The 22,321-nt window shown below is 42.4% G+C and overlaps 1 protein-coding gene across 7 annotated transcripts in view; it reads right to left on the bottom strand.

Annotated features, from left to right (window-relative positions):
- birc6 (baculoviral IAP repeat containing 6) overlaps window positions 1-22,321 on the bottom strand; it is a 126,124-nt gene that overhangs the window by 62,838 nt on the left and 40,965 nt on the right. For 5 of the 7 annotated variants that reach the window (XM_067609317.1, XM_067609322.1, XM_067609320.1 and 2 more), the window contains exons 44-62: window positions 21,089-21,347; window positions 20,373-20,944; window positions 19,795-19,970; window positions 19,609-19,705; window positions 19,212-19,406; window positions 18,905-19,105; window positions 18,454-18,733; window positions 18,106-18,362; window positions 17,027-17,135; window positions 16,489-16,725; window positions 14,774-15,638; window positions 14,486-14,629; window positions 12,315-12,444; window positions 10,331-10,462; window positions 9,817-9,978; window positions 9,495-9,668; window positions 4,248-4,471; window positions 2,481-2,814; window positions 727-944 (exon numbers count right to left, since the gene is read on the bottom strand). In XM_067609317.1, the coding sequence (XP_067465418.1) occupies window positions 727-944; window positions 2,481-2,814; window positions 4,248-4,471; window positions 9,495-9,668; window positions 9,817-9,978; window positions 10,331-10,462; window positions 12,315-12,444; window positions 14,486-14,629; window positions 14,774-15,638; window positions 16,489-16,725; window positions 17,027-17,135; window positions 18,106-18,362; window positions 18,454-18,733; window positions 18,905-19,105; window positions 19,212-19,406; window positions 19,609-19,705; window positions 19,795-19,970; window positions 20,373-20,944; window positions 21,089-21,347 (4,766 nt within the window). The remainder of the gene's footprint in view (window positions 1-726; window positions 945-2,480; window positions 2,815-4,247; window positions 4,472-9,494; window positions 9,669-9,816; window positions 9,979-10,330; window positions 10,463-12,314; window positions 12,445-14,485; window positions 14,630-14,773; window positions 15,639-16,488; window positions 16,726-17,026; window positions 17,136-18,105; window positions 18,363-18,453; window positions 18,734-18,904; window positions 19,106-19,211; window positions 19,407-19,608; window positions 19,706-19,794; window positions 19,971-20,372; window positions 20,945-21,088; window positions 21,348-22,321) is intronic. The other 2 variants (XM_067609319.1, XM_067609324.1) reach the window with 1 other exon arrangement.

The raw sequence follows: 22,321 nt of genomic DNA, 5'->3' as shown, positions 1-22,321 counted from the left end.
ATAAGCACTGAATGAAGTTGAAGTGTCAGTTTACGTATAAGCACTGAATGAAGTTGAAGTGTCAGTTTAAGTATAAGCACTGAATGAAGTTGAAGTGTCAGTTTAAGTATAAGCATTGAATGAAGTTGAAGTATCAGTATTAGTGTAAGCACTGAATGAAGTTGAAGTGTCAGTTTAAGTATAAGCGCTAAATGAAGCTGAAGTGTCAGTTCAAGTGAAAGTGCAGAGAATCAGTGAAAGTGGTAAAAACAGCTGGCAGTGTCAGACCTTTCATGTCACTTCAAACATTCTGTCCATTAATTTTTATAGGAAAAGGGGGCTTTAAATAGGGAAATGTATGAAAGATATGGCAAAACTGAACAGACACACATCACCTAAGAGAGCTGAACACTTTAAAATTGGAATGAAGTTTCTACTGTTATGATAAAATGCCCTGAAGAATATTAATGAAGATATACTGTGTATATGACTTCAATAAGATGTTAAACATGTAGAAAAGTAACAATGACAATGGAGCAAGGCTGTACTTTTGTCCTTATAATTTCCTTTTTTTTTTTTTTTTTTTTTTTTTTTAATCAAGTTAGAGTTAATGACATTTTTACATTCCTGAGGCCAGGCAAGTCTTTACTTCTTCAAAGGGATGACGGGGGGGTTAGGGAACAACTGTGGTCAACTGAAGGTCTTCATTAATATCGAGTAACTGTGTGAGTACATTATAGGCCATACCTCAGAGACACTGGTGTTGGCGTTGGGGTTGCGGGGGGCATGGTGGCTGAGAGCTGACAGGCAGGCCAGGATGAGGTGGATGGCACCGATCTCCAGAGCCATGCGGCGAAGCAGAACACCATCATCAGTGGTTAGAGGAGTGCTGCTGAACAATGCTCGCAGGACATGGAACGGCAGCGTGGGCAACACGTTGGCTGACGGAGACTGCAGGATATGACCTAGGAGGATTCCAAAGCACATAATTAAATCAGGGGATTAAAAGCATTTTGTTCAGGTTTGGGTCTAAGAGGGATTTATTGGTTTGCCAGTATCAGTTTTAGTGCACCACAGTTGAAATGCATAATCACAAGATTTTCCACTGTGACAATTTAAATTCTGGGTGAGAAGAATTGACTCCATGTAATTTGAATTAGATTTTCTTTAAAAACAACACACACACACACACACACAGACATATGTATATAATAAATATAAACGTAAATTGACCCTGCTCTATATTAAAAGTTTATATTTTTTGGATGGGATGTGATGTAACTGCTATCCATAAATATCTGCACAGATCCATATAGCAAAAACAATAGGTCTGCACAGCCAGAGATAATGTTTTTTGAAGTAAAAAGAAGGTTCAACGTTTTCATTCAGACATTACTTGATCTAATGTTACAGGCAGAATGGCGACCACGCGTAAAAGTGATGTTTGGAAGTATTTCGACAAAATAAACTAAATCAATGTGCAGTGCAAGCTTCGTAATGTTAAACTTGCGTATCATAGATCAACTAGTTCGATGATTAACTGTTTGCGTGTTAAGCACAAGGAGAAAACAGCAGACAGATAACAGACAATCTTGTCTCACCACATTTGCTAGCAGTGTTAGCATGCACCGTTGAAATTAGTGACTGGAGATATTTTGTGGAAGGAGAAGGCTTCCGCAAGTTAACGGCGTTTGTTGAGCCAGAGTACAAGCTACCATCGCGGTGAACAACTACGAGAGTGGAGAAGATGTATGCGATGTAAGCACGGTGAAATTGGGGGCTTATCTACAAAGTGCCAACACGGTAGATATTACTATAGTGGAAAGCTCTTACCACAGAGTTATATGTAACCATCACTTGACACTTCATTCATAACTGACAGTGTTCTCTTGGGTGTTCATTTTGGACTCTATTCTTACGTTTGATTTTTTTGCGAGTGCTTGAGTGCTCTATACTAATTTAATGCAAGTACTCGAATACTGAAAGTACTTGAAATGCCCTAGTTTCTATATAGCATCATATTAAGGAATTGCTATAAAAATAATGACCCACTGAGTGTGCCATATTCGCAGTGCCCCGTTAGGTGAATAATGACACATACTTTATTCCATATATACCTCTCTAGCAGCGGCCTGGTGTGCTGTGTGACCTGTATCCCTAAACAAGTTGGCAAAGACACTCTGACATCAATCACTATCAAGGCCCCTCATTTCAAGGAACAGGAAAACAAACTCAGTGTCAGCAAGAAATGTTTGTACAAGTTTCATATAAAACCATCCCACTAAGTAGTTCAGATGATGTGAGCAGAAGTAGTTAGAGCTGAAATATAAAAGACATTATTAATATTCAAGACATGTGAGTCAGACACAAGCACAGAGGATGAAGAACTCTGTGTGTGTGTGTGTGTATGTGTGGCTATAAAAAAAATGGAGGTTTCAACACTTTTACAGTGACCTCAGTGAATGTCAGTGTTGGCAGCTGTGAAGTGCTTTCAGACTTACTGCCCTCTCCATCGTCTGTGACACCGAGCACCAGGCGCAGCAGACATTGGGCGTGCTTCCTCTCCTTCAGCAGCACCTCTGCGTAGCCTGGCAGGCGCAGGAACAGACCGAAAGCCGCCAGAGAGTGGGCAGGGATGGGTGACATGGTCTGCACCGAGGACGATGACGACGAGGACGACTGGGACTGCTGCTTGTTGATGGGCGGCGGCTCGGCGGCGATGGACTCGGGCGCCTCGTACACCAACTCGCCTGACTGTTCGATGGTCACCCACTCGAACTGGTCACTGTCCTTGGGCTTCTCCTGTGTGGCGGAGGGCACGACGGGGGCGCTGACCTGTGAACGACCGTGCGGGAGAGCAGAGGGTAACTCAAGCAAAAGGTGAGAGCTGTGAAGTACGAGACAATGCTGACAGGTGCAGGAACTCTGCAGTGTCATGATGTGGCAAATTCCAGCCTGAAGGAGAGGAAAGACTGCTGGCTTCTTCACATACTTTGAATGTAAAATATAAAACTATTTCACTTCATTGGCTAACAAACACAGAGGATGACTAACATATTCCAGATCAAAGTAAAAGCAGCCCTTTCCTCCTCATTTAATCAAGGAAAAAGCCATTTGGCAGACTTTAAAGCCATTTTAGTGTACAATATCAAAGTGAAGCATGCAAGTTCAATCTGCAATCTGGAATGAGTCGTTTGACATATCAGTCCCAACTCAAGGTCCATTTATTAGCTTTCCCAGAGCTTTCAACTGCATCACACAGTCTTCATGAACAGATGGAGTTTGTTTTTCTGTTGCTCAGGAGATCTTGTTGGCATGCAAGCTCAGTAGCTTATAACAGATTTTCCCAGAGCCGCAGTTGAAATATTCAACTCACACTCCTGAACATGCTGAAGATGTTCAGTTTACTATCGCAGATGACAAAAGACAGCAGAGAATGTTCACCTTGAGAAGTTCAAACAGTTAGCGAGCTCACTTTTTAACATGACAACTGAGCAGACAGCGGTTGAAATCTCCAGAAAAAGATAGTAGATGGACCTTGTGTGTTAATACCGTACTAAACAATCCCTTTAAATTTACTGTTGATTTGAATTTAGTCAATATTTCAATCTCATCTACAGTATTGTCATTTTATTCACCCTTGATTTTATTTGTTTTAAAATGTGTCTCTTTCTTTACCCTTTATGTTTTTGATGTTCCTATCACTTGCATCCATCTTTTTTTACATGTTTTTTAATGTTTTGTTGTGAAGTACACTGTATTACATCTTTTCAATGAAAATATATAAAGTTTTATTAATATCATTATTTTAATAGGAAAATGAAGCATATAAGCTGCACTGTGAAGAATGTGTTCTTCTCTGCCATTTCTGAGACTTATCAATATAAAAATGTTACACTTTGAAACTGTTAATGCTATATTCAAATTCAAGAATTTGAAGAATTTACTGTGTATGAAGGATAATGGTCAAACTGAATGCTTTTTGTCCTTGAACTGACAGATTTTAGCTTGAGCAACTGACTTCTGGTTGATCTGATTTTAAAAAAAGGATTCCAAAATGTATGAATTAAAACACGTCATATATATACTTTAATCTGAAACACTCACAACTGTTGTGTATGTCATTTCTCAGACTTGTTAGAACATGTTTCACAATGTAAATTCACATGCTTGTGGTCAGACTTGTGCTTTGATCGTCCGTGCATATGTCTGTGTGTGTGTGTGTGTGTGTGTGTGTGTGTGTGTGTGTGTCAGGCTGCGAGTCTAACCTGCTGAATGACATCAGGGTAGAGCATAGGCAGCCTCTCAGCGATGAGGGCCAGGCCGCCCATGCCTGCGAAGACCTGCAGCGGTGACTGGATGGGGTTGGTCTCCAGCAAGGACTCGTCGGTGGCGGCGTCCAGACATTCCTCACTGGGCGTCATTGGTTCGTCCTCGGGACAGCTGTTCAGCATGTCACAGTGATCCACTGCAAGGAGAGCAAAGAGAGGACCTGTTGTATGTTCATGCACTGTCTGGCATCTCCGACATATTCTGAATAAGTTAGATCATGAAAGAAAGTGTACTGCTGGCATCAATCTGCTACTTCATAGTTCTGCTTACCCCTGTGTTTTTCTTAATTCTGTATGTGAGAGCCTGTGAGTATGTTATGCATTAAATCTTAATATGTAGATGAATATGTTCTGAGGTTTGACCCTACACTTCCCACTCGCCAGTTTGGATGATATAAGCAGAAAGTAGAGTTTAGAGTTTAGAGTTAAGGAAGTCTAAGTCGGTTATTTGTGGGCTACATCTGAGCATTATATTTTAGCCTGAATTGGTTAACATTTTGATGAATCTGCACCATGAAAATTCATGCTGCATTAGCTACTAGCACTTCCTGTTTGCACTGTAATGGATAGAAAGACAATTATCACCTGGATTACTTTGATACTGAAGAAAAAGTCTAAATTTGGAGACTGTGATGCAAGAACAGAAGTTATAAGAAGCATATTTTAAGCATATGACTCTGAGTACAAGATAAACTCCTTTAATAATAAAAATGAAGGATAATTTGAAAGATGCTATATTCACAGAGAAACATCTACACGTAAGAGCTTTCACAGGCTAAAAAGTGAAACTCTAAAGCTCTGATTCTTGAAGGAACTTCCATACAGACTGTTGGGGATAGCCGTCAGTCCATTTCTCTTCCATTTCTCAAACAACACCACAGACAACAGGAGAAGAAGCTAACAGCAGCTTCCAATCACATCAACCGTCTACCATCTTCATCACTGTCTCTTCATTCATCATCAGGCCTTAAAGGTGCCCTGTGGAGTTTTCTTGTAAACAAAGAAAAGTTCTGTTTAAACTGTGTGTGTCTTTGAGATCTAACAAGCGTGTTGAAAGCATTTACCTTCCTCATAAAACATTTACAAAGCCAATTAAAAAAAAAAAGAAGTTTGAATACTTTCTTGTTTATTTCCATGTTCACTAGCTTGCAGATTTTGTTGGCACATGCTGCATTTCTTGGCACAGATCAGCAGTATAGTTTGTATCCATTGGCATGAATGAATATCTCATCACCAGTGTGTGCATGCGAGAGACAAACAGAACGGGACTCTGCTCTACAGCGCTGTTAGAGGTCAGAAGCTCCACAGGGTACCTTTTATGTTTGCAGTTAAGGAAGCCCTGCCCTCTGATGAGCTATGTGCTGATCAGAAAAGAGAAAATGAAACACCGTCCCGATGCCCTTGTTTACACTTACGACATAGCACTGAAGACAAAGTCAGACGGTCAAAATGAAACAAAGGGTAAAAAGGCAACAAACACACCCCTCCCTCTACCGGAGCCAACCCACCGCCATTTTATTGTGATGGCACGGCCTTGCCGTTTTATGATTATATAAAGCTCTGGTCGATTGATAGCTCATCTTCCAAAAAACCACTCATCATCTCTTACAGAGGAGAAAATCAGGCAGATGATTCATTGCTCTCTGCATCTCTCTCAGGGGATTTCTTTTCTACCCCCGTACATTCTCTTTGGTGATGAATTAAAAAGTCACTGGGATTGTGAATAAAAAGGTTGAGAACGGAGATTAACGTGTCTGAACTTCCAAAACAGGATTAGAGAATGTTCCTGTTTTCAGGGAGGACGAGAGGGTCGTTTGGCAGCTTGCCTGAGGAATAATTAAACAGCACTTCTGCCAAATGATTTTCTTCTTTAAAATGAAAAGCAACATTTTTGGAGGCAAATGACAAAACAGTTGAGCTCTTCCTCTGTTTAAGAGGAGAGGACATACGGTAAGGGACACAACAAAATGAGCGAGTGAGACTTTCTTCTGACAACGCTATTAGAGGGTTTAATACTCTTCAAATGAGTTAATCTGTACTAAGTGTTTATGCCTGTTCTGAATGACTGATTGTCGCAAAGTTGTAAAAACTGATAGACGCAGCCCCCTAATTCCAAAGACAGAAATATGAGGACGCTGTTTGATGATTCGATGAGAACTTTTGAAGCATAGCTATGTCTTTAGGCACCGATTCTGTGGAAGAACATGTTGGTATGTGTGCCTATGAGCGTACACAGGAGACTGACGTAAATGGAGTCTGCATTTCCACCAACTGAAAGCCTCAGCAGTGAATTTAAAGGAAATGTCTCACCGTCTTTATCAGAGGTCACTGCCGTTTTCCCTTCATTTATCTGCCTTAAAAAGCTTTCTGGAGAAGCAGAGAACAAATCTGAAAGGTTTCCGGGACCATATCTCAGGGAACGCTAGAGTAGTTAAATGTAGCTTGTGCCAGATATGATGTGAGTGCGTTAAGGCAGACAGCACCTTGAGAATGTAACTCCGGGTCATTTCTTTCAGAGGCAAAACAACTGGAACAGCTTTACAAGACATATTGAGCGGACTGTGAATTCACTTAGAGAATGAAACCTCTGCAGCAAAGTCTGGATCAGGGAGAGACTCCACTGGGCTGCTAATCTGTGTTATTTGTTAGTCTTTCAGTGCTACTGGGTGTCTAATCTCTACAGCTCATAATCAGGCTATCTGAATTCAGCAGCCACAGAGAGGAAGGACATATTGGTTAAATGAAGATAATGAGTGTCCTCATCAAGTGGTTAGTGGTTATTTAAGAATGGGGGGGGGTTTGGAGTTCAATGAAAGGAAGGTGGAAAAGCAGTACCCACTCATTTTGGGAATGCCAAGGTTGAGGAACAACAGGCTGCGTCCTGCAGCCTGTACAGAGGGAAGCTATACAACTGAGCCTAAATGTCTTCTTTCACAGTGAGTAAAGTGTCTGCATCCTTAGAAATAATCAAGTTTAGCTGCTCTGTGCTTTGACCGGCTTTCATCTTACTGGCCAAAAAAGCCTCAGTAAAAAATGAGAGAAGGCACACAAGTAGCTTTTGTGGTAAAAATCCTGGAGCACTAAAGAACTTTTCCACTGTAGGAGCTTAACAAAACTAACATCAAATGTTGCTATTGTCACGGGTGCCACATTTGTTTCCACTGGTCACCAGACAGTTTGGTGGTGAGTTTTTCTACTTCGTTGGTATAAACCAATATTTTAAAAGAAGTGCAATGGAGAAAGCTCATCAGACAAAGTAAAATGTCCAGGCCGTCGTTAGTTTTTAGGAAGAACTGAAGTCAGTGGTTAGAAACTAAAAGATGCACCAGAAGACTGCTGAGCATCTGGCAGAAATTTTGTTGTCAATATTAGTGCTGCTTCACTTGGTAAACACTAGCTGGCAGCGTGGGTAACACTTTAAAGTGTTCTAGCAAGAGTACAGACATAGATTATGTTGATATCAAAGGTTCAAGTGCTAGAAAAGCATTTTATTCCTAAAGATGTGTGAATATTTAGAGGACACACTGTTAATTTGTATACTACTGTTAAGCTGGTCCAGTCAGAAACAGCTTCTGGTGTGTCTTTACTGGTGATCATATGATGTGGTTGCAAGGCTTACTGGGACACTTTTCCTGCTATGACAGGTTGAGATGGCTTTCATGAAAAAGATCTACTGAGATGAATAACTATATACTAACTATGATACCGAACTGTCCAACCATACATCATAAAAGTCATCCAAGCAAATGAGATCCCGGTTTAATAAGGGAAACTATAGATCGTGGACAGAACACGGCCAGCGCACTAAAGGTATCTGAGCAGGTCTGCAGATTCACCAGCGCTGACATCATCAAAAGCAAGACATTGATGTTAAAAATGAGTCTGACCTAGCATTGACCCTCGAGACAGCAGAATCAGATAGCTAAATATAACCAGTCCTAGAGTCACCACCTCTGTGAACCGCCAGTGCTGCCTTGTGGTTACAGGAGGGTCAGCAGTTTGATCCCATGTCCTTCAGCATCACACAGTCCATTTCATCGTCTCCCTCACTGGATAAGACAGTGAGGGAAAATAACTACAAATTAAATTATAACTACAGCTCCCTTGAGCCAAAAATGACCGACAATATTGAGTGCAGCATCCCTGTTGTAACAAAATGTTTCTATATGCCATTGAACACACATGAATGCTACAATAACATCTAAAAAATCCCATGAATATTGTACAAAAGCAACATCTACGGATCAAAAAGCTTTAATTCCCTCAGGGCTGCAAAGGTAAGCAGAGGAGCGACTGTGATTGAACAGTCGGTGCTCAAAAACCACTCCACAAGCTTTCAGACTTCAAAGCCTTTCTTTTCAAAGCAGCCCAGGAAATAGCCCAGGTGAGCTGAGCCCTGACCAAAGTACAACTCCATTAAATCTTGACGCAGGAGGAGAGTAATAGCCACGGGACTGTATGTTCACTGCAGCAGGTTCAATGCAGGTACAGTCTAAATGGGTTGCTTTTAGACTGCACCTGCGTTTCAAGTCGAAAACCCCTTTCTATCTAGATGATTTTCAGTTCAAAACGTGGTCTAAAAATCAAAAAGGAGCAGTAGTTAACATATTAGAGGAACAGTGGAAAACATTCCACAACCACAGAGTCACCACCTAAACAAAAAGTGGCTGCTGGTCCTAGACTGGGTGCAGGAATCATTGCAGATTGGATGAAATGTAGCTGCCATACAGTAATTAAGTTCCTGTAATGTCACAAAACAACGCAATAATTCATCTTTTTTTGCAGGGGGCCTGTACCAAATGTGAAAGTGACCATAAATCCATTTTGATAACCTTTGATATATTTCCTGGTAAATGTAAATAGAGCAGGAGAGCTTTCTTATAAATATGATGGTGTCAAAGATCAAAGATGCTAATCTTCAGTTATATAATCTAGATTTTAGATTAGTTATATAATCTAATAATCTTTAGTTATTTAGACTAGTGTTGAAAAAATTGGATATTATTATATATTATCTAATGTTTCATCAGGAGAGCATATTGTAAGCTAGTACATTTTTACAAATTTGTAAAGAGTGACCAACTTGAACCATGTGGAGTAAAGAATAAAACTTTTTGCAGATTGGTATATTGTTTGAACATAAGAGAAGCCTTAATCATGTCTTGCAGAGCTGCATTTTAGTACCTTTCTCAGTGCGTAATCTCTTGAAAGAGTCTGTCTTGGATAGGCCAGGGTCAGATATGACTTTGGAGCCCAGTTTGACTGTGAGGTTGATGGACTGGTAGCCCTGCGGCAGCTTGCGGTCGTACAGGAGCGTCAGTAGCTGGGCCAGAGTCATCTCAGGCGGGAGGGGCTGACCTGGAAGGGAGGGACAGGGCGACCGATATGAGAACGTACACGAGATGTGTGGCTGCTTCATTTCAGTGCTCCACTCAAACATCTGGAGTCTCTGCTGCCAGATGTGAGCCGACATGTTAAACTTGCATGTGGATACTATATGTAGTACCTGGAAGCAGCTTGTGGTAGAGGTGGAAGACAGGCACGCTGATGGTTTTGGCTGAGGGGTCCACACCGGATGAAGCGGTCAACTTGTCGCTCATCACGCGACCCCTCCTTGATGGAGGTCGGGGAGGGGTTGAAAGAGCTCGCTTGGACTGGGACTTTAAGCCTGATGGCAGAGACAGAGTGACACAACAATCATTTACAACGTGAAAATATCAAGGGCATGATCGTCATCAGAAATGCTGGTTATACAGGGAATAGTTTAAGCTAATATGTTCATATCAATCTCATGTCTGTGCTGAGGTACTGAGCTGGAGTCAGGGAGTGGTTAGCCTAGCTTAGCATAAAGACTGGAAGCAGGGTAAAACAGCTAACCCAGCCTGGTCCAAAGGGAAAAAATGCACCTACCAACACCTCTAAAGCTCAAAAAGTAAGACACAACAGAGATGTAAAAAGACAACAATTTGTGGCATTAAGGGGAGAGTCACTGGAACCAAATACAGAACAGAATCAAGTACCTGAGGCCACAACCACACTGTAGTTGTCCTGGAAGCCGCTGTCAGCTTTCATCTTCTCCTTCTCCTCATGATTCTTCTTCTCCTTGTCCTCTTTCTGCTCATTGATCAACTTGGCTGTAATGCTGGGTGTGTCTGAGTGGATGAACAGAGGACAGAATTAAATCAGCTGAGTGAAATACTATTTACTTTTTGCAACATCATTTGGAAAATAATTTTTGGTTAAAACAATAAGTATTGGGCGGCGGAAGAAGTACATGAAATTCTGTGCGGTAACTCAAAGTAAGAAGTGGTACAGGCAGAACGTCTCACACACACACATATACACATAAATGAACCAGGTATAGTTAACCCAATAAAAAAAACTGGTTTATTCTTTTAATTCCGCAGGCTGAGAAACACACTCATAAAAGCCACAAACAGCAGTGAAACTGTGTTCAGTGAGATGATGTGCCTCTGTGTTTGTTGTGGAAGAAGCTTGTCATAACACATTAACTTCAAGATGCTTTTTAAAAATTTAAGATACAACCAAAGGGATAAAAAGCCTGAATGGTGAAGCAGAACTCCAGCAGTGGGTTTCCCCTGTTAAACGCTGTGTGAGTGTCCTGGTGTGTGAGCTACACTCTCGCCAGCTGTGAGGCTACGCAATATTGATGAAGCTGGTAGTAAGGCTTCACGGTGCTTGATAGTAATTCACTGTGAAAACTGCTGTGGTTTCACACAGTTCTACCGCCTGCACAGAAAGTTTCAGATATTCCCTCATACAATCTGCAAATATCCTTCTGATAAACATGTTTACATACATTCAGATGGTGAATATAGTCTTTACAAGCCCAGCAACACACCGCAACAGTATAGCATTTCAGTACAGTATAACCTACCGTAGTGTTTACTTTAATAGTATCATTCCTGTATGAACTGGAAAGTTAAACATCTCCTGAACATATTATAGTAAATCATTCATATTTACACAATATGTTAGGTGTTGTATGTATGTGTGGACAGTATAAATGATGCATGTTTTGTTCCTATGTTTTATATGAAACCAAGGCAAGAAAACAGAGGAGGCTGCAGCTTTATATGCACGGTGGTCTGGAAACATACTAGTGTGAGGAGAAGAGTGACTTCTGACTATTTTAGATATCAATGTCACAATTTCTGTGCTTTTTTTGTGAGGTGTTATGTGTAGTGTAAATTCTCCAATAGAAGCCGACATTTAAATAATGACGGAGCCCAAATAAAGGCCAAGTGGATTTAACTGTAGTATAATAGCTCACATGGTCATTTCAGCATAATGTACATTTCCACAGCACTAATACCATTAGCACAACAAAAGTGCTTGTATTTTCTAGCAGAGATACGAATGTTTTCATGATTGCTGTGAAGATATCGTCAGTGAAACTAAACACTTCCTGTAACTGGTTCATATTAAATGCCTACAAGGAAATGTAGAATGATGCCATTTAAGATGCTGGAATTTGAAACATCAGTGCAGGAAGAAAGTGCTTCACAGCGGTTTACAGATCAAACTGAAAAAGTAGAAGTGATTGGCAATAATTAGTGAATGAAAAAAGTAAGTGAGTGTGATATGACTGTTGTTGTACTGATGGAATTAGTGCTGTGGAAATACATAAAGTACATTATATTGAATGTATTAAAACAACACGTCAACATGAAGGAAGTGATGAGTTTGGATTAACAGTAAATTAAAACAGGAGCAGATTAGAGGACAGGCTTATAATTTAAATGGTGTATAACTAAATATCTTCAAAAGCAGGAAATTAGAACTAAAGGACTGCCTTAAAAGTGCTTGAAATAAAGGTCTAGTTATCTCTAAAGTTAAGGTAAAAAAGGCCCCGTTACACACCTACTACTACTCTAATGTCTCTACTAGCTGTATCCACACAACACTGCTAAATGCAGTATTTCAAACTCTGGTTTTGTTTGTCTGGTTGTAGCGAGAAACGTTTTCTTCACTGATACATACCAGAAACCCGGTCCAGGACCTCTGCCAGTGTGGTGGAGATGGGCAGATGGAGGGTGCGGTACTTGTGGCCTGCTCCGTACATGGGATGCTGGATCATGTGGCTGGTGGCATTGATGCGTCCTTTGTATAACTGAGATAAGGGACAAAAAAGGTTTGGTGTTGGCATGTTGTACAAATACAAACAATCAGCTGAGTTACAGGACATTTCAGAAACAAGGAAATACTGTGAGCAGTAACTAATATACAGTGCCGATATTTTCTTTTTGTTTAATTTGATATATGGACCAGTCAACGAGTTGGTGAGACAGTTGGTTTAAAGTCTCTAAGAGATGTCTGTGCTGTCATACAGTATTCTTACTGAGACTAAAAGAAACAGTCTTGGCTTGTTCTCCTCCTCCTCCCATCCTTCTCTGTCTGCCTTTATTTCAGTTGGCAATTTTTCTCAGCCTACATGAATGTTAAACATGAGCAACATTGCCAGTAGCATATACTGCTATCTGTAGCCTTCAGGGTGCCGGCACAGTACTGCCAATGTTTGAGAAAGGAATATAAATACATACAATTGAAGAGACACATGTAGAGCCTCTGAATAACACTATAGCCCTGGACTTTAAACCTGCATTCATTGATTTTTCTCTTCTTTTGGGCCACTTGGTGGCAGGTCAACAAGCTATGAACACTACACCTGACATATTATTATATTATAAAGTTGATATGGTGAATGTATTACAAAACAGTTGCTGTTTTACATATCCAGCAGATATACAGAGAAACATTAGCATTCATTTAGAGTCATTTTTGTGGCCACATGATAAATCTAAGTCCAAAAATTCACTCTCCATCTGGCTCGTCAGCTGCTAAATGCTCCACTGCGTTTACAAGGTTGTTGTTAACTTTGTCCGTCTGCTGTTCGGTGCTAAGCAGGTAGTGTACAGTGGGTTTATCAGAGATTTAATGATGAAAATAAACCCTGTTGAGAGCAGTGAGACTGAAGAAAAATGATCAAGTTGTGGGCTGCAAAACCATAACAGTAAGCTGAAAGACATTGGGTTCCTATGGCCCCCCACTATTCAGGCACCAATAATCACTCATGTCAGCCAGATGGTAGCGCTGTGATAATGAACCTTACATTTTGGAATTTAACTTTTGAATCACAAGTCTCAGAAACAAAATCTTTCTCATAGATTCTGTGTTTCCAGACAAATCTATCTGTATAAGCCACACCCATTTGTGCATAGATAAAATTTTCTGCCATTTTGAATTTTGACCAAATCTGTTTTTTCATTACTACTACAATTTTTGAGCTATTGTAGATAATTGTACTATTGTACAGATAGACAATCCAAAAACATGGCTGCCATCAATCAAAAAACTTCAAAGGGCAGGGCAGGAAATTGGCCATAACTCATGTTGTTTTACTGAATCAACATGAAACTTTACACATATGTTGAGGAATGTTTATTGAGCACACCTTAGGGGGTGCCACGACTTAGGGGCTCACCAAAACTGTATTGGGTACAATAAATACCTCAAATAAAATCTCATGTCAATCTGGGTAGCTGTTGTTAAAACACTTTGTATGGACCAACCACTCGACCTTGCCACCAGTAGTCCCCTCGCTGGCGGGCAAAAAAAAAGATTAGCCCATAATACTGAGAACAATGAGACAGCTAGGGTGTTAAAATGGCTTGCTTTGGGTAATTAAAACCAATTTCTCTACCCCAAGCCCCCAGACACAATCGCACGCACACACTTCTAAAAGAGCTTTTCTGACAACCAATTATTGAGCTGTGTAAAATATGGATCATTAGAGTGTCATCCAGAACACATTATACCAGGAATGCATCAGTCTGAAGGGATAACTGTGATGGGAAAGGAGGCCCCTGCTTCATATTGCTGCGCTGTCCCCTTGTGGTCACAGGTGAATATTACATCAGTTATTTATCTTTGGTGCCATTTAAACAACATCATGTTTTATCATAAATAATTGTGAGTTATTGATAGTGAAAAGTCTAAACTGGACTTTCTGATGGTACAGTTTTATAAAATAGTTCCTACCTTTCTGAAGGTTATAATGTTCATCTAGTGTTTTAAAACTAATATGGAATTGATGAAACACACGGTATTTTTCTTATGAGGCAGCGAATGTACAAGAACAGAGAGCTACCCACCGGGCAGGGAGACTGTAGGAAGACTGTGACCTTCTCATCCTCCAGCATGAGCTGTAGGAAAAGCCTTCGAATGAAGCCTGAGATGTTTCCAGAGATCGGCACGTTGCCTCGCTGGGGTGCAGACTGGAAGAGCTCACATAGAACCTGCAGCAAGACAACACAGTCTTAAAATCAATCAAGAGACTAATGATTACATTTTTGAAAACCTTTTGTCATTCATACCAGTAAGACCTTAATTATCTGTCACATTTTCAAAGCATGACTAATAGTGTCATAGTCTATGCAGACCTGTGCCATGAGCCGCTGGTTGTTAGGGTGGCAGGAGATACACTGGAGAAAGAAGGCCACAGTGGCGTTCTCCAGAGCTGTCCTCTGCTGGGTGGTGAGTCCTCCTGCCTGCCCAGTAGACGCCAAGGAGAACCGAGACCCTGAGGGCTGAGGCTGGGATGGAGGGGCCCCTGCAGCAGAACCAGAGGCCAGAGGCTGACAGCCTGCGTTGGCCCCGGCACTGGCACTGGCACTGGAGTGGCACAGCAGGAAGAGCAGTGCTGTCCACAGCGGGTTGACCTCTGGTCCTCCTAACCAGTCTTTCATGGCATTACTGTTGCCTACTTCTGTGAGGAAACGCAGCACTGGAGCAGCCAGCTCTGCAGCCAGGGGTGGCCGGCTGTGTGAGGATGAGGAAGATGAGTGGTAGTGGTGATGGTGGTGACGTCTGTCGGCGGCAGCAGGCAGAGGGAGGTCGGCGCTGGCCAGGAGGCCGACACAGAACTGGGTCAGGCTGCGAACCAGCAGTGAGGGTAAGCCTGAGTCCAGCAGCTGCTCTATCGCTCCTGGAGACTGGGAGGCAGCTGCCAGTGTGGTTAACTGGGACTCTGACAGGTTAATGGGAGGTCTTGCATGCTTAGAGTCGTCTGTAAGACCGGCGGCGTTGGTGTTGGCGTCGTGCTGCTTTTTACCGTCATCGGTCATGGCGAGGCGGCGGTGCTGGGCTTGAGAGTGACTGGCGCTGGGCCCTGAGACTATCCCCATCCAGGACATGAGCAGGGAGAAGTAGCTGGGGTGGATGTGGCACATGGAGCACAGCAGGCTGTCCACGGCCTTCTTCAGCACAATGTTGCACGGCAACGACATGGACCAGTTGAACAGCAGTCTGCAGTGAAGGAAAATGAATGCAATTAATAATCAATCATGAATCTATGTTGTTAGTCTTCAAAAGGCTGCTGGATGTTTGATATTGTGAATGTATATTCAGACATGTTTATGGTACGTAATATAATATAATGATAGGGAGCACATTCACACATTATATTCATTATCAAATAACAGTAATACTGTGGGAGCCCCTATAATATGTAAATGTTTGTTCATATACAGAGGACTTTTGCATGTACAACATCATTGCAGTAAAATGACTGTCTCCACTTTTCACCTGCAAACTGAAAACTACGCTGGTGTTTCAACAACTTGTTTTATCAGACCTGTAGTCCCCAAAATCAAGAGAGCAGAGTGCTATTCAACAGCTAGTACCATTTAACTACTAATGTTACAACTCAACATCCAAGAAGAGTGCCTCAAATCACTGAATCTACATGCTGGAAGGGCTGCATGTGAGATTGTTTTGCAGTAATAACGTCAAGACCACTTGGACATATTAAAACTGGTGAGAAGATATCAAATATCTAAACTTTTAAGAGGAATTGTCCTACTAAAGATTTTAGCCACAATACCAAATACCATATTCTCATGTAACAAACATAATTTTATGATTATTTACCAAATTCTGTTTTTATAAATGTAAACACAAACTTAACTTAAAACTGTATTTAGGTCAAAGTTATCATTTTGAAATCACAAGACATTCAATCCTAGTCATGAAATCTTTTTAGTCTAGATTGGATGAAATAAAGTTGCATCAGTTAGCCCAGTAAGTGTCTCATGGTTAACGAAAGTCATGTTTAATATGTATGGTCTTAACAATATGGAAAAAGACAGTGACTGACTCAAAGAGCTCTCTGTTGAGCAGCGCAGGGAGGTCATAGTCAACAGGCAGTTCGTAGCTATGCCACAGGATGGCTGCCACACAGTGGAGGTGGGAAGGTGAAGGCATGAGGAGGCCATACTCCCTCGATGAAGCAGAGGAAGAGATACCACCGCTAGCGGTGTATCCCATAGGACCGCTCATCTTGTGGGCTGCAACCCTTGAAGAGTCATGGACCCACTGGAGAAGAGCCTGGATCCTGGAGGGTTAAAATTCACAGCATGCTTTGATAAATAAGTCTGGACAAGGTTTGGAAAACACTCAATCATCTCCACAGTCCCTCAGTGTGAGCTGTGTCACAGTGGAATTTATATGCAACAAACAAGAGTGTGTGACAGTAAAAGATGACAAGGAGAGTATGAGGACACTTTTTACTATCATCTTATGAGTCTGTCTGGAATATCACCTTGATAGAAAACAGTTTCTCATTGGGTGTTAATCTTATAGGGGAAGGTGTAAGGACAGCTTGAGTCAAGATAAAAATGGAATGTTTCACATACCTGTCTTTGGTTCCTGAGTCCTGTGTGGTGCCCAGCTGGTACAGAATGTCTATGGTGGAGTCTGAGGAGAGGCCGTTTAATCGGCCAAACAGCAGAGGACTGTTCAAGTCTACAAAGACAGGAACACAGACTAAAATAAGCCTCTGAACCACCAACACATGGTAGATTTTTCAGATCATTTTTAGACATTTTCCTGTAAATGTACAGAGTTCTGCTACCAGACCCATTACATTACATTTATTTGGCAGATACTTTTGGTACAGGTAAGTGCTTGGAGGTTTGTTTGGTGGGGAATGACACTTGAGTGATATTACATGTGAAAAAAACCAAGTCCGAGGTCCAGCCAAGCATGAAACCAAACTGCTAAAATTTTTTCTCTTTCTGACTGTGCCAGTCATCTGCATGCATGTGTGTCATTGCCTATTGGGTAGAGGAAAAGAGACAGCCAATGCAAGCATTAGCCTGGCAAGCTAATAGTCAGAAATGGATAATATAAAGAAAAAATACAGATCTTGGGTCAGGTTTGGTACTCAAATGTAGTAGCACCAGTCAGGTTCAGGCAGATCGGGTCCTAAAGACGCAGGTACAGGACAGGTCTGGCTCTCAGTTTTAGACCCATGCAGACCGCTTACATTAATGCCCTTTATGTTAGCACAGCATACAGGATTATTTTGTCACTTTTTGGTTCATTTCTTAATATTATGTATATGTAATTTGGTTTCCTATTATTATTGGAAACATTATATTCCATGTTACACATTTTTGCAGAATTCATTCATTCAAAGAGTAGTAATTGAACATTTTCTCTGGTTACAAATTACTTCCCAGGAAATGTTTGGAAAATGACAGGCCAATAAAATAAACCGTAACCCACTATTCAAATTGTTTGTGGGGCCTTTTGGTATAAACCTTACTACCTGGCAGGACAAAACATGTGAAATACAGTCTTGTCTAAGTCTTTCAAAGTCTAACAGCCTAATTTAAGGACCTCTTAAGGCCATAAATCTGGAGAGTTTAAGATTTTAGGACCTGTGGATTCACTGCCTGTGATTAACACTGAGCAGCTGTGTGTGACTCACTGGCAGGGTCGGTGCCAGAGGCGGCACAGTTCCTCAGCAGAATGTCAATGAGTTTGAGTCCGATGCGAGTGGACTGCAGGCCAATCTTGACCAGAACAGCCTCTATGTTGGGCGAGTGCATGCCACAGTAAGGTGACATGAGCAGCGCGGCACAGGTCTGCAGGAGGTTGGCAGTCGGTGCTGCAGCACTGGCCATCATGGCCTCTAGGTCACTGACATGGGTCAGGCAATGGTGAAGGAGACGCAGCCACCCAATGCTGAACAGGAAGAAGGAAAAGGTTACAACACACACACACACACCACTAACAAAAACAGACATTCTCTCAATCCAGGATCAGTTTTTGGTACCTGGTTTTTGAGACCTGGTCCTCAGATGGCAGGAAGGGGTTGTTGACGGTTGCAGAGGAGGTGTTACCGAATGCTGTTAGGCCCAAGAGTTTGATCTGGGACAGACCCAGGGTGCTGGCATCACGGGGCCGGTGCAGCCTCAGACAAACAGCCGATGCAACCTCTGCCTTCACCAGCTGGATCTTAATGTATGTCAGGCCGCTGGTGATGACTGGTGTGGAGAGTGGCAACATGTTGACCCCATCAGCGCTGATCTCCACTGACACAGAGGATGGGCAGGCTGGTTGGCAGGAGGGAGAAAGAGAAATCGCTGCTGAGTTTTCATCCAAGTGAGAAGGAAAAACTTTTGTTTGTTGCAAATGTAATATTTGAAGTTAAATTACACTTTCCAAAACACTTCAAACTATATATTTTTGAATTTATTTCTGTGAATCAGTTGGGTGCTACTGACTGGCTAGAGAAGCGAGGTGTGGCTGGATGTGGAGCTCCTTCAACAGCACGGCGGCAGGAAGGTGGATGGTGAGATCACACCAAGCCTCCTCTGGTAGGAAGATGTAGGACCAGGCTGCTGAACGGGCCCGGCGGTGGGGTGGCGTGGCTTGGAGGAGGACCTCTGCTGGTTGCGCTGTGGGGCTGCTGGATGTGATGGTGCCTGTGAAGAGCAGAAGACATCATTTAGAATCCAAAAAAAAAAAAGGTGATTAATGGATCAATACTGTCCAAAAGTAAGTAACAAATTCCAAAGTAACTGAAAACACCTAAAGGGGCGAAGTTGTGGAGTCCCTCTGCGTTGTCTGGCTCTGAGGTCATCACTCGGGCTTTGAGGTTGCCATCTGCTGCCTTTCCAGGACCTGAATCTAAGAACTTCATGATGGTGGACACCATGCTGCGTGCTGTGTTCACAATTGCCCGTGTGCTGGTCACCATGTTGTTACATATCAACTGTACACCACCTGGTTAGGGACAAGGAAGATATATGAACCTGCATATCTAGAACCACAGCTATAAATAAAATCTCCCACAACATGGTAGAGCTAGACCAAGATCAATCCCAGACAAATATGCAGCCAGTTAAACTTTTGTCACTTAGATTGAAGGTTGGGGTAACTGAAGTTGAGGTTAAGAAGCACAATGAAGTTTTGTGTATACACCTACCCATGTCATGGAAGGCCTTGAGAGCCTCACTGGTGTCCAACACTCGGAGGATGAACCAGAGAAGAGGCTCTGACAGCTGACAGGTGGAAAGAGAACCCTACAAAATGTAACATTAAAAACATGTGTTCACAATTTGTTCCGAGAGGTATTGTCATATCGAATCACTACAGCGTCAGTCATGCTCACCTGTCGGCCCATGTATCCACAGGCCATGTATGTGAGGATGGGCTGTAACATGACTTGGACAGAGGTGGCCCTCTTGCTGAGGGTGGTGAGGATGGTGAAGAGGCCGTCACCCACTGAGATGGCATCCAGACCGCCGTGGAAGTTCTCATGTTTGGTCAGGTGGAGACCGCTGGCTCCTGAAGAACGGAGAGGACCGTCAGCTTGCAGCAGGCGGGATGTAGCTCAAATTATTATCAACCTTTTCAAGTTTCTCTTGCTTTGCTGAGCATGTTAGCAAACATTTGCCTATTTTAGCATTCGTTTGGAGTTGTGTTTGTGTTCACCTGATGAAGTACAATGATCACTCTTTTTCTGGTGTCTACCAACTCCTGAGAAAAATATCTCGCTCTTTAACTGCTAAATGCTTCACTGTGTTTACCGGCTCGGTGCTAACTTTTTCTGTCTGCTGTCTGTGTCAGTGACTGAGAGAGTGAACAAGAAATGTAAAGTTGTAGGCGGAAAATCAAAACGATGAGCAAAAAAACGCTGAAATGCCCGACACATCTGACAACAGTGATATCTCTGTGGGTTCATCTTACCTATGATCATAGCCATGGCACTGCTGTTGCACTGGCCCAGTGCAGACAAGATCTGGCTCATTATCTGCTGGTTGGCTAGCACCAGGTCAGCCACACCCGCAGGAGGACCCTGACTGGACGTGGATCCTCCAGCCACGCTTTCCTTGCTGCCACAGACTTTCTCCTCGTCCGACACGCTGCTATCAGCTGCTCCGCTGCCGGCCGGCGGCAGCCGTCCGCTGTATTCTCTGTCTCCGGAAAGAGGCAGCTGCACCAGCACATTGACCAGCTTGAGAAGGTCAAACATCAACTGGTCCCGTGTGGTCTCGCCACAGACAGCTTTTGCGTCTCCTGGCCGGATGATGTTGGCAAACAGACCGCCGAAACAAGCCCGGGCGCCCACAGAGCTGTCTGAACCGCTTCGTGAAACCAGCTTGTCAGAGCAGGTGATGTAGTGGTGAACCAAGAATGTGATGGACTCGATGACGGAGGAGATGGTTGCCACTGACACCACCTCAAAGTTTTGCTCTAAAGTAAACTCCAGCAGCTTCACCTGGGCATCCAGCGGCCCCTGGCCTGACTGGAACGGACCCCTGAAAGTTCAGGACGAACCATTAGTTCCACTCTAAGTACATCTACTTACATTTCTCATGTTGTGAATATTGTCAAAATGACTGATTACACTCTAACATGCAAACGTTGATGGAAAATACCTTTTCCAAGAAGTGACAGCATACCTCTCAGTAGACAGGATGTGCATGAGTTTGAGCAGGAACTCGCTGAACATCTGTGGACAGGTGGAGGACAGGTGGACCTGCAGGCGGCTCAAAAACTCGTGCATGGCCTGAGTGGCGGTGGGTCCCACCTGAGAGCTGTGCTGGCTTGTTCCATTGGTGCTGCTGCCGGACAGGAAGCGCACCAGGACATGAACCAGGGTGGGGTCACACACCATCTGCTGTGCTGTGCTTTCCTGAGTGCTCATCCCGTTGCTGGAGACTGGAAGTTAAGGCAGGTTTTATAGAAATCATTCAACTCCAGAGAATTGTAGAATTATAAGGGGAAAAAACATACTGTGAAGCATTCAGATCCTTCAACTTTCACCTTCCACATTTTGTTCAAAAACAAGTTCTTGGTTTTTTGATTTAATTCTTATCCTCCATGAGGCTCTTTCCAATTACTGTAGTACAAACTGAAAAGACCTAAAACTTGACTGACATAGTCATCACAGTTGTCCAAGTTACTGTATATTATTGTCTTGTAATGTATTTTTGAGCAGGGGGTATTTTGCTCATCAATCCACCTTGATGGTACATTCAAGAATGCTCTGACATCCAAATTTTAAGAACTGAATGCAGAAAAACACCACATTCATAAGCTATGATGTAGCAAATCAAACCTTTAAAACAACCAATAAGAAAACATGGACATTTCTGTGAGAATTATGTGAATCTGGGACTGAATTCAGGAGACACACGTCTTCAGGCTAAAAGTTAGGAAGCTATCAGCCATAACTTTAGAACTCCTTCAATGTTTTGGTTTAAGCATGATTCACAAAGCAGTTTAGTTCTAAAACCAGAAATCCTAAATCAGACAGGAGTCAGAGGCAGCTGTATTAATACTTTCTAATTGTTTTGCATCCCCTAATATAACTCCTGATAAATGCACTGATTAAACACTGATAAATGTTTTGTCAGCAGGTCCTGTCGCTCTGCAGTGTGAAATTCTTCTTCTCACTCTTGGGTTAAGCATAACGTTGCTATATGAAGTAGTTTGAGGGTGTCAATTATGCTAATGATCAAATCTCACAAACTCACACCTCCTCATGAAAAAATAGAGATTAAGAGATTAAGGATTAGCATGAGGCCTCATGACTTAAGTTTAATTGCTTTTTTCATGAAACATGATGTCATCCACCCAGTCCTTTAGCTTAGTTTAGGAGTTCTCTCTGAAGTGTGACTATCTGACTGGGT

The sequence above is a fragment of the Thunnus thynnus genome, chromosome 14 (assembly GCF_963924715.1).
Source record: "Thunnus thynnus chromosome 14, fThuThy2.1, whole genome shotgun sequence".
Taxonomy (NCBI): domain Eukaryota; kingdom Metazoa; phylum Chordata; class Actinopteri; order Scombriformes; family Scombridae; genus Thunnus; species Thunnus thynnus.
This window is presented reverse-complemented; position numbering and strand designations above follow the sequence as displayed.